The sequence below is a fragment of the Formica exsecta genome, unplaced genomic scaffold (assembly GCF_003651465.1).
Source record: "Formica exsecta isolate Colony F162 unplaced genomic scaffold, ASM365146v1 scaffold191, whole genome shotgun sequence".
In the NCBI taxonomy this organism is placed as follows: domain Eukaryota; kingdom Metazoa; phylum Arthropoda; class Insecta; order Hymenoptera; family Formicidae; genus Formica; species Formica exsecta.
In genome coordinates, this window is record NW_021849211.1 from 1,443,336 (window position 1) to 1,461,230 (window position 17,895).

Below are 17,895 nucleotides of genomic sequence, written 5' to 3' on the forward strand. Positions count from 1 at the left end.
TTTCGTAGAAGATTAATTAAATTATATATAAATTCTATTTTTATAATAATAAAAATTCTAAACAACATATATATCTCAATATTGAGCTGAAATCGGCGACATGTCACTGGAAGAAAAATAATTTCCGAACCGGGAAGCTCATACGGCACTGTGATGATGCGCAGCACGCGCCGTTACGCACGAAGCCCGCGGCGAATGTGATTCAAGCTTGTGTATATGTACCCGAGCATTAAAGAGATCCCACCGCGATATATAAATGTCGCGCGGTATATTCACACATTGTTCACGATTTTGCCGGCGTCGTTGGTTTCTCGCGGTTCGCAGTTCTGGACTGACCGATATTCTTTGCCATTGTACTCGAGAGAAAAGTCACGGGAACAACGAGAAGTAGTGGCTGCTGGATCAGCCGAACCAGATCAGCTATATCGTAAACGAGGAATAAGCGAAAATTGGAAAGATGCTCCGACTCACCAATTTGTCGAGGGTCCGTTTCTCACGGTATATATGTATATCGATAAGTTAGAATTAATCTTACGGTCGATTTCTTCAAGGAAAGTTAATTGCGTCTGTAGCAGGGATTGATATTGGTCAGTTGAGATCTTCGATGCTGTGATTTATTCGTAACAATTAATGTATTCCACAGTATTAAAAATTGATCGAAACTACACTGTTTTCAATCTTTGATCTATAATTAATTGCCAGCTATTTGCTTCTTTCTTATAGCCGGTATAATTTAGTAAGAGATAAAAAAAGTAATTATCGCATCTTAAAATGATAAGTTTTCTTTTTTAAGAAATAATTTCAGACATTTGCTGTGAAACATACATTTATCATTTCTCAAAGAATTAACATGCCACATTTTAAAACTATGAGTTGCATTTTTGTAAACTTATGGTTATTCCAAATTGTTATAGATTTAATTTTGAAAAATAATTGATTATTTTATATAAATATATAAAATGTTTATCGACTCATTTAGCTACATTTAATTAATAAATTATATTTTTTTTAATAGCAGGAGTTGTCGTTTTTTAAAAACATACTTGATTATTTTAGATTTGTACTGCGCGCATGTACGATTCGTCCATTTTATCATCATATAATGATAGATTCACATTTACACATTAAAAAGTGCAGTCAAATATTATTCAAAATTCGGTACGTGTCTTATGCGTGTGTTTCACTCACAGCCAATGAAGGCAGTTTTTGATTTTCGTGCTGAACAGAAAATCAGAAGAGAATGCCATGCGGAAAGCCAAAGACGAGCGTATTAAAATCACGGCGGCTTTCTTCCGCATCAGTTTCGACGAAGAAGATAGCGAGAAGGAAGACGAGAAGGAAGCATCGCAGATAAAAGAATCGAAGAAAACATTTTCACAGGCATCTGACGATGGCTTGATAAGAGCTAGAAAAAAGTCTAGCATCCCAAGAGCCGAAATTTCTTCAAACTTAGCCGCATCCGACCCTGAATTTTCGCCTTCCACATCGCACGTGCAAAATTGCGCTTTTAAATGCTTGCAGTCATCGAGCTTGAATAATGCGGACAAACACTCGATCTCAGATTATAATACTTCAAGAAAAGAATATAATAAAGATAGCGAAGCGATTTCGAAAATCGAAACGCAAAGACTGACAGTACCGATAGCGGATTCCGACAGAGTCGTCTCCGAACACAAGACTTTCATTCACAAGGACTCATCAGCAAAGTTTCAACCTTCACCGATCGAAGAAGCGAGCACTCATACGAAATCAATTACTATAGACAAATCGAGACATTCTGAATTGACATCAAATTGTTTGGAAATTCCTCCAGTGACTTCAAAAATCACTGAATATAAATTTTGTCTTCCAAAATTATCAGAGCAGTCGACTGGTGAAAACGCTCAATCAGATATCAGGAAAGTACATAAGTCAGTGCCACGGCCTTTAGTGACAACCACCGTGCAAGATAATCTCGACGAGATATCTAGCAAGAACGGCAGTCGCAGGTCAACGTTACCGATGACAAGCGCGGATTTGAGCCAGTCCCCCTTTCACGAGAAGAACACTTCGACCACTCAAAAATTTCCGGCCTTCGAGGACATCCTGGCCGGGACTAGCGTGAACCCTATCCGGAAATTTAGCATCGCGAACGCGGCGATTTGTTCGAGTCTGGCTCCGAGTTTACTCGGGGCTATTCCGGGCGTGCCAAACTCCCTCTTACCGAATGGAGATCACAGGGACGGTAATTTGCATCGAAGTGCTACTTTATCGAACTTGTCAATCGCTTCTACCGCCATCAGCGACGATACTTCCATTGGTAGAACGCGTCGCGGATTGAAGTCATTCCTCCGTCTTCATATACCCAGGTCACATCCCGACACGATATGGCACGATGCCGACGAGGACTATCATCACCACTTGCACCATCACTATCAGCACGATCATCATCATCACGATCATCATCATATGTTCCCGCATATTCACGTACCCACCATCACCTTCACGGCGCCGGCCACCGATGGCACTGGCCGCAAGTTCAACTTCGCCATCCGAAGGCATTCGAACGCGGTTAGTGTGAACTCTTGGAGGTGCACGTCGTTTCTGTTGGCATTATCGTTTTTCCTAATATCTTTTGAGAGTCAGAGTCTGGCCAAACTTTAGCCAAATAAGCTTGATGTAAAATATGTTGTTTCTTCGATTGGCAAAAGTGCTAACAATGAGCAGTTTAATACAACATTATTAACAACTAAACAATAAAAATGGACTAATAACATGTAAGTTTACTTTAATGAGGTCGTAACAAATTGTGAATTTACTTTCATTTTATAGCTCGGAGCTTTATATAATTAGTGAGTAAATTAATTAGTTAACTTTAATGCTTATGGAAATTATTCAGAATAACTAGATGTGTTAATATATTAAACAAAGGAATATTAAAACTCTTTACTGTAATTTTACCAAATATAGTGAAGCCACCACAGCAATGGAAATCACATGTCACATTGGCCAGACATTGACGTGAGTGTTTCTATAACACTACATTAATCTGTATTCGCGTTCTGTTTAAAATAATTCACGCTTTAGTTGACACGCCTAATTAAGATCGACACTATTCGAGTCGAAATTATTTGATAACAATACTTTCATGTGGACATTATTGCGGATAATAAAAGTAATTGTTATAATTACTACGAAGGTCGACGACAATAGCGTTGACGTAACTTGGACTTTTATCTTATCGGAATTATTGCTTAGATATTTATAGTCAGAGAATAAGATTAATCCGCAAGTAAGAATCGCCTAATGTCACGATCAATAATCTGCTAATTATTTCAGATAACAAGTGTCTGTCTAATTGAATGCGACTGAATAACTCCGTTTACGAGATATTGAAATAAATTTACAAATAAAGAAATTAAATTTTTCTAGAAATATCTATAAAGTTCGAAAATATAAATATTCAAAATTTCGTACGACAAGATTGTATTTTATAGGAACTCTTTAACTGTTTATAATTCTAAACCTTTATCACTATTTTTTAATTTAATGACGCGTAACTCTATGCCTGGCAAATAATCTAGTAAATCTTTTATGTATCGTAGATTTACATTTGCGGTTTTATCGATTATTAATTCAAAAAAACATTCTAGTCCTATATATTTAAGAAAATTTTGGAGACACTTACGTAAGGCCTGTTGCCATGTGCGTACATATAGTATAATGGAATTTTGCCTGACTCGGTTCTGTCATCGATCTTTACGGCTGATGTTCGCGTTATATCCGCCGACGCTTGCGAATTAAATAAGTGACGCTTTTCCTGATGTAAAACGCACATCAGTATCATCCACTGTGGCATGTGTACAAGCCATACCACTGCCAACGATTTTAATGTGACAAAATCGACCGCATAAAGTAGAGCTGATCTAATGCACTTCTAACCGTGTGTGTATGTGTGTATGCATTTGCACGCTGCAACATCGAATTTTTACTCAGTACAGATTGGACCGTAGTAAACGAAGAACGGTGCGGTAATTCCCGAAAAATAAGGGATTCCCCAAGCATCAAGAAAAGATTCTTCTTTGGAATGATTCAGAGAAACGAAGATTGACGCGAGAGTACCTTTTAAAATTTTTATTTCACGCCACAAAAGAAGAGGATACACGGATTTATATATCTGTGACAAACTGCGCATCGCGAACTATCAATTCTGTTTATTTTCTTTAACTAGGTATTTATTCATTTTTTAAATCTAACACATGAAGTATTAATAGAGTATCGTATATATTAGTTTATTTATATATATAATTAAATTAACTTGTAAATATTCTTAGATTTAATATCACAATAGAATTTAGAATTTTAATATGCTGTAGCAGTGATCAATAATTACTACTATCATCTGTTGTTGTGAGTGAGATAAAAGACGATTTACGCGTCGAAGGATTATGAGAGTATATGATCTCGCTATAGCATTATCCTTTTATATACCATAAATACCAAGACGCGCGTTAGGTTGCAGACTATCGATAATTCACATTAGGGCGAAATGTCACTATAACTGCTTCCACAATATCTTTTAATAGAAATATACTCGATATTTGCTATAAAATTATCTAACTGCACTATTCGATGCTTAATAATGTATTTTGGTTGTACGATATTAACATCTAGATTGTTGCAATATCTGATAAATATGACAGTAAAAAAAAAAGAAATATTCAATGTGTGAGAAGCATTAGAATAGAGAAGTTGATTGTAGAATAAGATATACCATATAAATGTTATCTTAGCGCGCAAATTATTTAGGTCACTAACGAACTTAGATTGGCATACAAAATTATGTAATTGCTAAAAAAATAATAAAAAGATATATTAGAAATTAATGTAGAAAAGGCATGAAAATAATGGAAATAATAAAAAATAGCAAATTAAGTTATAATAATAATATACTAATAATTAACTTATAACAACTTAAAATTTATTTATATATCGCATATATACACAACGAGAACATTAAAAAATTAAACTTTGACAGCCTTTACTTGGTTTTGCATCTGTGGTCTGCGATTAACACTATAACTCTCGCCGTACACCCCTTTATCACCCCTTGATCGCCCCTTATCCACGTGTGTTATTCATTATCATTGACCCAGATTCCATTCTGAAACATCAAGAAGTGCAAGCAGCGTTTTCTATTTTTGCTCTGGATAAAGAATGCGCGCACAAATTGCAACTAAATAAAAACAATTACGGCTAATATTCTTCACAATATATACCATTTCGCATACACTCGTGCTGCTACATAACGCAATATTATTATTACAAAAATCCAGTATTGTCCGACAAAAGAGAAATTCAATTGCGTGATGGTTTGAGATTTCCATTTTACTTCAAATCTCTCTAATCGAAAATCTTTCATTTTATTTTATTTTGATAACTTGATAACCTGAATACTTTAAAGGCGCGACAGTTTTAAGAAAAAAAACTGAAAAGTGTGCAATGTAAGATCTGCAATGACTCAAAATTTCAGTGATCTTAAGAGGCGAGTTTCTTGATTTATTTGCAGTTAACAGCTCTCTTGAGATTAATACTAATGCCACAGAGTGTAAAATTGCCCTATAACGGTGATCGATGCTTGCTTGGCTACTCATATATCTTGATATCTCGAAAGCTCCGTAATTTGTTGTGGCCCAATTGTACAATTTACGTCGAATATTCGATCATAAGACGGATCATGTGCATCACAGCAGTTCTGGATGCAATTGAGACATTTTGTTTAATTAACGCGAAGAAAAGAGATTGGAAAAATATACTTGAAGAAATCAAAATTTCTTTGAATATTATTATTAAACACTAGTTATTTATATACTCATTGTCAGTTTATATTTTTAGTAATATTATTATATTATAATGATATTTTAAATATCTAATTTGAAAAAGTCTCAGCGTTGCAAAGAGGAATGATTGAAAAAAATTCCAGATTAAAAGATTAATTCTAAATATATCGATAAGATAAAAAATTTTATATAAATTATCTTAGTGTCAGATTAGATTAGATTAGATATTTAGATTATCAATGTAGAGATTATCACATTTTGAAAATAATAAAGGAACAAAAAAAGTAATATTAAAGATAAAAAAGAATCAATAACTTATACGTTACATGTTACATCTAAAAAAGGTATAAAATTTTTAGGCCACAATGTAGCGGTAAAAGATTACATCTAAACAACAATGCTTGTGCGGTATTGTTTGTGTTGAGTTTTAAAATTGAATGATGCAATTGAATGATTGCAGTTGCATATGCTTTTTTTGCGAGTAATAATTAAATTTATCTAATCTTATCTATGAAAGATTTGCTTTAACGGTTTTTTAATAACAATGATAAGAATCAGAGACGCGGCTAATCAAAATCTAACGATGAGTTCTCTTGTCACTTTCACAGACATTGCATCGAATTGACTCGATGGTATCGCTTTGTTACCGATCACTTACGAGCTACATCACAGATGATAATCTCGCCGGACTGCAGAATTTTCTCGAGAACAAACGAGTGCAGGTCGATGACAGAGATGAGGTAATTTGTAGATCGTTTTAAAAGATTTCCGAGAAAAATCAGGAATTTCATTTCATTTTCTTTTTTTATCTTTTTTTTTTCTCTTTTAGAAACTTCAGAATAATCAAATTATGCGAGATATATGATATACTATTGATCTTATATAAGATGTAAATAGATGATAAAAATCTTTTTATCATATATTACATAGAAAATTTTAAGGAAATAATAATATAAGTGATATTTATTTACATTAGATAAAACTCCTTTGTAATATCAAATCGCGAATATGCGTGAAAAATAACAGTCATAGAAAAAAAGAGTTTTCCACATATATATTTGTCGTGTTTTTTCTCGTGAACCTTCGAATTTTTTTGATCAATTATTTTCTTATTACAGAATAGTAGTACCGCCCTCATCTTTGCAGCAACCAAAGGGAAAATACACTTCGTCCGAGAACTCATCAATCATGGAGCGGACGTCAATGCTGAAGACGCGGTTGGTAGCTGTTGACGACAACACTTGAATTCATTCAGAATAGATTAAAATTCTAACATGCAATTTTTTGCATAATTTTTTTTCAGGATAATTGGACGGCATTGCTATGCGCGGCGAAGGAAGGCCACACCGAGATCTGTCTCGAGTTGTTGGAGCACGGCGCCGATCTGGAGCATCGAGACATGGTCAGAGGAAGTTGTATATCTTGTTGACCTGGCCTAGTGCCATTAATGTAAATTTATTATTAAAAACCCAAGAAGAACTGTCTTATTTTACATCAGACAAATTAAAACCAAGTCTCTCTTTATTTTATGATTAAAAGTTATTTTCATCAATATAATTTATATCAAAATTTTTTACGTAACGTAATATGTGTTCTAATAGAAACCATATAAATGTCTTTATATAATAAATTATATTTTTATATAATATATAAATAAAAATATTTGACCGAGGACTGTCTTATTATAGGGTGGATGGACGGCGCTTATGTGGGCAACATACAAGGGCAGGTCGGCGACGGTGACGATGCTGCTGGCACGCGGGGCTGACGTCAACGCGCATGGAAATTTTCATATTTCCTCATTATTATGGGCCGCTGGCAGGGGTTATCCTGATATAGTCAAGGATCTCATTGCTCATGGGGCGAAGGTCAATGTCGGCGACAAGGTAATCGTTGGCGAGCCTATCGCAAATCGATGACCATCGCGTTTACTTTCGAGATATGACCTACCCTCATTATTTTTTCAGTATGGCACCACGGCACTCGTGTGGGCTTCGCGCAAGGGAAACGTAGAAATAGTTGATATCCTTCTCAAGGCCGGGGCCAATGTCGACACGGCAGGCATGGTAAGAAATTTAAAAAAAAATGCTAAAATTTTGAAACAATGGACTCTTGTAGGTCAAAATTTTGACACTAAAAGATGCAATAGAAATATTGTGTATATGTATATATAAGACATATAATTAGATCTTACCTTATAGATTTCTCTTTTATTTATAAATTATTTATCATGGATAGAACCTAATATCATAAGATTATTAGATATAATATTTAACATTTCAAAAGACTCTTCGCTTTTAATATTGAAAATTTCTCGATTTATATTTGTTTTTTTTTTAAACAATTTTATTCGTAGTATTCGTGGACCGCCCTGCTTGTAGCAACCCTCGGAAACCACGTGGAAGTGGCGTTGCTACTATTGGAGCACAAGCCCAACGTGAATGCTCTAGATAAGGACGGTTGCACTGCCTTAGCAATAGCCTGCCGAGAAGGTCATCACGAAATAGCGAGCGCCCTTCTAAATTCCGGCGCTTATGTTAATATTCAGGATCGTGCCGGTGACACGAATCTAATCCATGCCGTTAAGGGTGGCCACCGAAGCGTGGTAGAATCGTTGCTGAAAAAATACGCGGACGTCGACATCGCCGGAAAGGTACAACTCGACTTTACTTTTCTTTTTAATTATCGCATATCTTCCTCGAAGATCGATTTGAAAATGTTTTTCATCGAGTAGTGCGATTCCCAAATATTGATTATTCCACAATAAAGTCGGATCGTTGCTTGCATCGAGTACCACATAGTTCCACACGAACGGAATATGCAAAGCTTGGTAAAATAATCAATACCAGAATTCGAATCTCGGTACTATGGATGCTTTAATAAGAGACGATATCGGATCTAGTCTGGTATCCAGTTCGAAAGCCACTTCGAGCTTAGTTCGCGCGTGACTTTTCCGCGGTTAGCTAAAAAAGTTTTATTTAAAATCAAACTAACCACTCCGTCCGTATATATTTTAGGATAAAAAAACCGCAACTTACATAGCAGTAGAGAAAGGCAATGTACCGATACTCAGATTATTATTAAACGCTAACCCAGACCTGGAGATTGCTACGAAAGACGGCGACACGCCTTTATTGAGGGCGGTGAGGTCGCGTAACGCCGAAATCGTGCAATTGCTTTTAGACAAGAAAGCCAAGGTCTCGGCTACCGACAAGAAGGGCGACACTGTACTGCACGTGGCGATGCGCGCGCGATCGAAAGCGATCGTCGAAATACTACTGAGGAATCCAAAGAATAGCCAGTTATTGTACCGTCCAAATAGACAAGGCGAGACCCCCTACAACATCGACGTCAATCATCCCAAGACGATTCTTGGACAGATATTTGGCGCTCGTAAGTTTTAAATCAGACGGCACGCCATCTCCGTTATCCTTCACGATACGTGGAGGAGACATGTTTAATTTTTTCTAACACGATTTGTAGAATAATTAATAATAAATATTATAGGGCGTTTAAATACTAACGAGGATAATGAGAACATGCTTGGTTACGACTTGTACAGCAGCGCACTGGCAGATATCCTCAGTGAACCGTCGCTTTCTACACCGATTACTGTCGGCCTTTATGCAAAATGGGGTTCTGGAAAGTCATTCCTACTGAACAAACTGAAGGGTATCGTCAAATAACTTATAGATTCCAGTGCTATCCTAAAAGGATTTGTTCTGTAGACTAATAAATATTTTTTATGAATTTGGAGTATAAATTTTACCTTTTAGAAAAATTTTAAAAAATTGTAACTTAATCTAAAATAAGATATTAATTTAATAGAAGGCCGTCATCTTCAATTTTTAACGTTATATATTCTGTGCGGCAAATAAAAAATTTCTATTTTTGAACATTAGAATACATGACTGTAGTTTACCAAGCTATGTGAGAAACTTTTATAAATTTAACCACAACGATTATTTTTCACAGAGGAAATGAAAAACTTTGCGAGACAATGGATCGATCCAGTATTCCAATTCTCTTCCCTACTCTTTCTAGTAGTAGCCCACATATCCTTAGTAGTGGGTTTAATCATAGGTCTCACATTACAATCGTGGATCATCGGTCTGTCGTGCGGGATAAGTTTACTATTTATCGTTTATATCTTTCTGCTACTCGTTTGGTATGCCAATAAAAGGTAAGACTTGTGAGAAAAAAACAGCGAACGATAATTTTCCATTCGATATCCTCATCAGAGATGACATTTTAATTGCAGATACGATTGGTACTGGCCGTATAATCTGACAGTGGGGCTCACCACAAAACTGAATGCGCTGAAATTATTATTACAAGTCATCTTTTGTCATCCACCGGGCGGTCAGTGTCACGATAGCATAGCGGTACAACCGATCAAATTTTATTTCACCGATCAGACTCGCGTGGGAACGACCGCCGCCGGCGAGAATGCAGTCGTCCAAATGGTCGGCTCGCTTTACGACTCGATTGAGAACGACTTCGGCTTGCTGTCAACCAGGCTATACAGATCGTTTCGGCCGAAACCGGACAAGTCGACGACCAAATGGAAGTGGAGGCATCTATGTTGTTTGCCGTATATAATCATATTCGAATTCTGCTTTTGCAGCCTGCTTGTCGGTCTCTCAGTGCTCACGGTGTATTTTATAGACATGCCGAGCGACGAGTGAGTAATTATGCACTTGAATGTTTCAAATGAATGTATATACGTCACGGTTGTTTTACATGTTGAATCGTATTTAGGCCCACGATAGATCGAGTCACTGCTCATATCATCATGATCACGATCGGCTTGGTTTTGGCCATCAGTATAATAGCGAATCTGTATACGTGGAGCAGAACGCTAAAGGCATTAGTTTTCTCGCAGAGAAGACACCTTCAGCGTAGCATTTCGAAACTGGAAACTCTAAAAAGCGAAGGATTTATTCAGACTTTGAGAAGCGAAGTCAGTTTAATGACGGAAATGGTAAATTATCTGTCTATTGATGATAATCAGAATTATCTTAGCAGTGTAGTTTTTAATCGTAATCTTTAAATAGGTCAAATGCTTGGATAGTTTCATGGCTCAACAAAGTAGACTAGTCATAATAGTGGATGGTCTGGACAGTTGTGAACAAGATAAAGTTTTACTAGTTTTGGACGCTATACAAGCCTTATTTAGCGATAACGGGTATCCCTTTGTCGTAATATTAGCGATTGATCCACATATTATAGCTAAGGTGAGCAACTAAAAAATTGTATTATCTACTTTAAGACTTCAAGATGAGTGATTCGATAATGATGAAAATTATTCTTCAACACAGGCGGTAGAAGTGAATAGCAGAAGATTATTCTCGGAATCGAATATTGGTGGTCACGATTACTTGCGGAATATGGTGCATCTGCCGTTTTACTTGCAAAATAGCGGCTTACGTAAAGTCAAGGTCGCGCAACAGACTGCTCAATACTGCAAAAAGACGGCGTGGACGGAAGCTGAGGAAAGCGTCAACTATACCGCGACTAGTACCATACATCACTCGGTATCCAATAGAAGACTTAGCTCGGAATCGGCGATAATGAATAGTAACGAGAAGTTGAAACCTCAAACCAGAAAAGGCAGTAGAAAATTACGATTGAGCGAATCGATCGCTAGCAGTATCGGCAGTAATTTAAATCGACTAGGCGGCGCGCAGGATCTTAACAAGATGCTGCTCACCGATGATTACTTCAGCGACGTGAATCCCCGTAGTATGAGAAGATTAATGAATGTTGTTTATGTCACCGGTAATACTGCATCCAGTTGCGCAATATCATATTACACAAGTCTGCGTGATTATTTCGTGTATATATCTTTGTACGTCTTTATTTTCTAGGGCGATTACTCAAAGCATTCCAAATTGACTTCAACTGGTACCATTTAGCTAGTTGGATCAATATTACCGAGCAATGGCCTTTCAGGACATCTTGGCTCATTCTTTATTACGATATGTACGAGGAGAGCCTAGACGACAATATGTCACTAAAAAGTCTTTACGATAAGTACGCGTGAATTATACTCCCTTCTCTTTTGCTTCCCCTTTTTTTAGACGGCATTGCTATGCGCGGCGAAGGAAGGCCACACCGAGATCTGTCTCGAGTTGTTGGAGCACGGCGCCGATCTGGAGCATCGAGACATGGTCAGAGGAAGTTGTATATCTTGTTGACCTGGCCTAGTGCCATTAATGTAAATTTATTATTGAAAACCCAAGAAGAACTGTCTTATTTTACATCAGACAAATTAAAACCAAGTCTCTCTTTATTTTATGATTAAAAGTTATTTTCATCAATATAATTTATATCAAAATTTTTTACGTAACGTAATATGTGTTCTAATAGAAACCATATAAATGTCTTTATATAATAAATTATATTTTTATATAATATATAAATAAAAATATTTGCGCAAATTCCGGTTTTGAAGGAAGTGCAGCCGCTCCTCGAGATGGACAGAGATGAGCGCAAGTTGGACGTCTTTCTCACTTTTCATCGATCCAGTTTGCTCATCAGCGATATGAAGATATTCTTGCCATTTACTATCAACTTGGATCCCTATATCAAGAAGAAGATAAAGGAGGAGCAGCAAAGCATCGAGGAAGACGCGAATCTCTTTAAACAACCTGGTATTTGGCACGGTGTTCCGGCTGAGCAATGGATTCCGCAAAGAGGGATGATGACAAACCGGCATATGAAAATTGTTAAACAATCAAGTATGCAAGGATCCGTACCGCCGACACCATCATGGGCTTACCAGCCCAACTTTGAATGGCAAGCCCCATCGACTTGGATGCAAATGCCACCCATGGAACCAACGCCGAAACCGCTTTCCGTAACAACCACATTATCGGTATAGTTAATCAATTATACAATCATATTTTTTACAACAGAGAAAACGCTGCTTTATTGCTTTGTCTTTATTCATAGTCTGAAATTCTGGAGACGAAACTCTCATCCTTATCAGTGAACGGGGTCTGCGATTTGATCGACAAGATCGATAGTCTTAACTCGACCCAAGCACCGACGTACAAGCAAGTCGTCAAGGAGAACAACATCAACGGCCGAGTTTTATTACATTGCGATTTGCAAGAACTAAAAAAAGTAATCTTTTGTAATGCTGTATCTCTCTATACTTCAAAGAAAAAAAGGAAATTTTACATATAAACATACTTATGTTTCTCTTTAGGTATTTAAAATGACTTTTGGGGATTGGGAATTATTCCGTATGGTAATTGTGTCACTTAGAGAAATGGAACTTTCATCTTTCACGTATGAGGAAGGTTCTCGAAGTGTCCGATTTACTGTAGGATCCGAACAAGTTTTACGCAAAGGTACGCTCGGCATTTATTTTTCTATTCATTTCTTATTTGATTTTCGATCAATAATTTAATTTTGTTTGTTATAGATCACGCTTTACAAAATAATTCGATGCGTATGCCTGCTCACGTAGAGAAAGAGAAAGGAGCATCAAGAACAGACGGACAAGTCCGCCGTGACCAAAATAAACAATCCATCATGGAAAAACAGGTATGCTGAAGGTATTATAAAATCTATTAAAAATATTATTGATACAATTATATTAATATATAATATATGTATTTATTTACATTGGTTTATAAATAAATTAATGAAACTTTATATTATAACTAATATTCTGTAAAAATTAATATCGTAATTCTCTTGTTTACTTACATTTGCGCTCGGTATATTAGTTCCAGGTAAGAGTTTGTTGCTAGATTATTTCAAGAAACATAATTTCGCAAATTTTAATAATTTTATTTTAGTATCTGCTTATATACATGATGCTTATATACAAGATGTGATGCTTGAAAACCTGCTTTAAAATGCGTATACACATTTCAGGTAACATTAGAGGAGCAAATGATTTGTGGAGCACTGCAGACCTTGAACGAAGAAGCTTGCGAGGATGTATTAGATGTGCCATCATCGACGGTGGCACCAACGACAGACTCACTTTCTTCAGGTGAGCCTCCTTCCCTTCCACTTACACTGCCTGTCGTCATAGTGCAAGAACCACCGCAGTCCGATCAAAACAGTGATATCTCCGTTGAGTACAGTGCTAACTATTAGCCTGTCGAGTTTGAGATTAGGACACAATGATGATGTATTCGCCTAATAAATCGTTCGCGTTGCACATCGCGGAAAAGAGCATTTTTCGGTATAACTTGTGCATCGAAAAATACAACGACCTATCATCGTTATCATTGCATTCGAGAACAGTATTTGCCAATTTATGATGTTAAAAAAAGAAAGATATCGAGGATACTTATTGTCCCATTACAGCCTCAAAGTACATCTGTATATATGCGTATTCTGACAGAATATATTACTTAACAGTATTACTAACAAAAGATTACGTATATAATGGCAGTCAAAATTACGATACATAACGATTAAAAAAATATAATATTATGTAAGATTTCTTTATAAGTTAGCCAAGAGAGACTATCATTTTCATTTACAAAAATGATAATTTCTTTCATCTAGAAAAATGAAAAAAATTATCTTCTCTGAAAAAAGGAATATGTATAAGAATATTTCTTAAAGTTGTCACATGTGCCAATGCGAGAAAACAAATAATTATACATATCGTGCGACGAAGGTATCCAAAATGAAAGCTATTTAATAATAGAGATAGGATCATTATTGTATGCGTATTCTCGTAGAATTAGCGTAATGTAATGCTCATTTTATAAGTTTAGTTTAATGTCGATGTATATTAGTGCCATATAAGGAAGAACCAGAGGATTGCATTATACATAAAAAGCTTTGAAATTGTGCAGTGTTAAAACATCCAATGCATCAATCGATTGTTCTAAGGAAGAGGCTTTCACCAATCAATAACGCAAAATATTTTATTGCATTTGTAAGCATATGATATAAAAAAAAGTAAAAATGTCAGAAATGTCGCTACTCTTAAAATTGTTCCATGTTTTCTGTGAAGAATGCCTGTATAAAAGACTGTGATAAATTACGTGTTATTACTATTGACAGAACGAATATTTCTTGTGAAAAATGTTTATGCTAATCGTCAGATACAAGTTATATATTTTTAAAACAATTATATGTGTAAGGTAATCGTTTGGGCGATAATTGAAAATATTGCGTCCATATTATTCCGGTCCACATTATACTTCCTGTATTATGAATACACACTACGAATATTATTATTAGATTGTTAGTACTATGTTATATGAGCAGTATTATGTTATTACAAGAGGAAGTGGCAATAAAATTTTTTTGCAAACCCTCCACATCTGACATCTTCTTTGCAGTTTATATCTAGGAAGCCTTCAATCGAATTCTCAATCATAAACAGAGCACTATTTCAAAGAATAAAGATTAACATTAAAGGATTAAATTGGAATTAAGACAAATATCTTTTTTTCATCAACAGCTTGACACATTTCTATATGAAATCTTTCTCAAATTCATACATTTTTTCAAAGATAAATTTGTTAAATATCTCACAGTAACTAACTATGCAAAAAGTTCATGAAAAAGTTTTGTAAGAGAGAATATATATATATAATCGATTATACAGTACGATAATTACACAGTATGAAACAGATATGATATGAGCTTCTGTTTTAGGACCCGTTGCCACCTCGATTCCCGACACGGACTACGTACTGCTTCAAGCCAGTCCGCTGTTTCGCTGGGCGCCAATTAACGATGAAGCGGCCAGTTCGGACGACAGCTCACACGACTCTACCGTATTTCTTCAACGTACGAATTCTCAGCGCAGCATCGCGTCCCAACACAGCACGAGATCCGCCTGTTCACACAAGCCCCCGAAGAAGACTGGCAGCAACATCAGCATTGCCAGACCATCCTCACTGTTTATCTCTCCGCCGCCGTCGCCGAAACCCGCATTTAGATCCAAGTCGACTGACGATAGATATATGGGAAACAACATACCCCTGAAGACTACGTCGTCGATACCTACTACGAAGAGACGTTCGATCTCGACATTGAACGACGAGATAATGATAACGGTACCCACTTCCAGCATGGAGAAGCTGTCGAAGCTCAAGGACCGCCTGATCGGCACCGCGCCAACGGAATCGTCTCTGATAACTGGTGTCGAAAGCGATGATGAGTCCACACCGCTCGTATCTGAGCTGTCCACGCCGACGCACTCGCAATCGGATAGCGTTTTCAGACACAGCGCGGAGACCAACAGTTCGCCATCGTCCAACAGGAGTCTACCGCGGGATAGGGAACGTTGCGTAAATATAGATTATTCCGACACTGCGAGTCTCGTGATACAAGAGTCCTCGAACGATCCGCAATCGCCACCCCGTCAGAATACCAATGCGATATGGGACAATCCGGAAACGCCTGTCTGATATCTGACTTTAGGACATACTCTAAAGCGTAATAACTCGCGGTACACATTCGACTGATGTACAAAATCTGAAGATGAAAGGATGACTAGTGTCTGCCAGAAAGGCCTATATGCGATATGTATTAATGTTTTAACAAGTAGATAAGTGTAATCGAGATAAGATACCGATTTTTCGCGTGTAAATAGCGAATAGACAATGTACGGAAGCTTTTTCTAGAGATAAAGCGATTAAAAACGTGTTCATCTGCTTAGTGGAGCTGACGAGTAAATGCCTTTTTGCGCATATTGTGCAATAATCCTTAGTTTAGCGAAACGAGTTTTAAGACTCGTAGGATGCCGAAACGACATTCCATATATAAATATTAATGCATTTACAAGTGCAAATATTCATCAATATTTTTCTTTTTACTACTGAAATGTAAAAAGAAAAAACAAGAAACTCTTCCCAATATAGTGTGCAAATATCCTGTACCCAATAATCGATATACGTCAATTCGTAATGCCAGTGCAAATAGATAAATTAAAAGGTAATAAATAATGTTGAAGAGAATATTTTAAAGAAGAGATAATCCGAATGACCAATAAATATATTACCTATTAGATTGTCTATTAAACTATATCTATACTTAGTACAATTTATAGAAGCTTTTTTTATCTAATATAATTCTATTGAATAAATATAGAATGTCTCAAAAATAACTTATATATATGGCGATTTGCCTACATCGCTTTATATCCACTTTCATTTTTTTATATATAAAGAATTTAAATATTATAGTATACACAGACATTTAATCACAAGATGTATTCATTTTAGCACTCCTCTGTTTATTGATGATATTTCTTTTCTCATTGAGACTAATGATTATTATAATCACAGAAGAAAAAGAGAGAGAAAGAGAAACGCAAAAAAATTTATTATAATGATATGTTTGTTTTATTAAAAAGCGAAAATTATAATTACATAACATTAAGTATATAGGACATTTTAGGACGGAATACATCAGGGTATCGATAACTCAATACAATACTGTAAATATAAAAATGTATATATGGATATATTAGCTTTGAAATTATAGTATATATATATATATATGTATCGCTCACATTTCTCGACATTAAATAAAATTTAATAAAATACATATTCTCTCAATCAAGTATGATATGCAATAATGTTAAATATTGTATACTAAATACAATGTTTAGATTTATATAGTTTTTAGTTTACGTAATGTAAAAGAGAATCAATTAAAAAGGACAGCTGCTTCCTTTCTCTATAGCATAATAAACATTCAAATGCTAATTAAGTATACCGATGGTCCCGCTTGTAATTAAATGCATTGTTTGTATTAAATACTGCGTCATATCACTTCGATGCGGCAATTATAACGTTATTACACGCGGGGCAATGGAATGCTATAATCATACAAGGTTGAACTGAAACATCCTGTATATATATGTTTATATTTAATAACGACATACTGTTTTGTGATATATCTATCATAATTTGTATCAAAATTATGGCATGAGAGAAGAATATATAAATCAAAAAGGAACAAATAAAAACATATATCTCAGGAGAATATAATATACTCTGCTATATATACATAAAAATTCAATTTTAATTTCATAGACATGGAATATTAAAAACGAATATATATATATATATATATA

General features: G+C 35.7%; 1 protein-coding gene across 1 annotated transcript; it reads left to right on the forward strand.

The window, feature by feature from the left end:
* The first annotated feature begins 314 nt into the window (after window positions 1–314).
* On the forward strand, window positions 315–17,813 carry LOC115233886 (kinase D-interacting substrate of 220 kDa B). Its single transcript, XM_029804512.1, has 23 exons — window positions 315–498; window positions 1,227–2,550; window positions 6,428–6,559; window positions 6,938–7,036; window positions 7,123–7,221; window positions 7,508–7,705; window positions 7,787–7,885; window positions 8,176–8,472; window positions 8,837–9,212; window positions 9,327–9,491; window positions 9,795–10,002; window positions 10,081–10,503; window positions 10,581–10,803; window positions 10,877–11,056; window positions 11,141–11,600; window positions 11,690–11,853; window positions 12,247–12,699; window positions 12,777–12,950; window positions 13,036–13,180; window positions 13,255–13,376; window positions 13,562–13,567; window positions 13,713–13,833; window positions 15,465–17,813. Exons 1-23 carry the CDS (start codon window positions 458–460, stop codon window positions 16,220–16,222), a joined length of 6,267 nt encoding a protein of 2,088 aa, XP_029660372.1. The 5' UTR covers window positions 315–457; the 3' UTR covers window positions 16,223–17,813.
* Window positions 17,814–17,895: the final 82 nt, after the last annotated feature.

Bases quoted from the DNA above. Each gene is read 5' to 3' on its own strand.
- LOC115233886 (XM_029804512.1), top strand. From the start codon at position 458: ATGCTCCGACTCACCAATTTGTCGAGGGTCCGTTTCTCACG. The intron at 7,886-8,175 runs GTAAGAAATTTA...TTTTATTCGTAG, and splicing joins ATGTCGACACGGCAGGCATG to TATTCGTGGACCGCCCTGCT. The intron at 13,181-13,254 runs GTACGCTCGGCA...TGTTTGTTATAG, and splicing joins CGAACAAGTTTTACGCAAAG to ATCACGCTTTACAAAATAAT.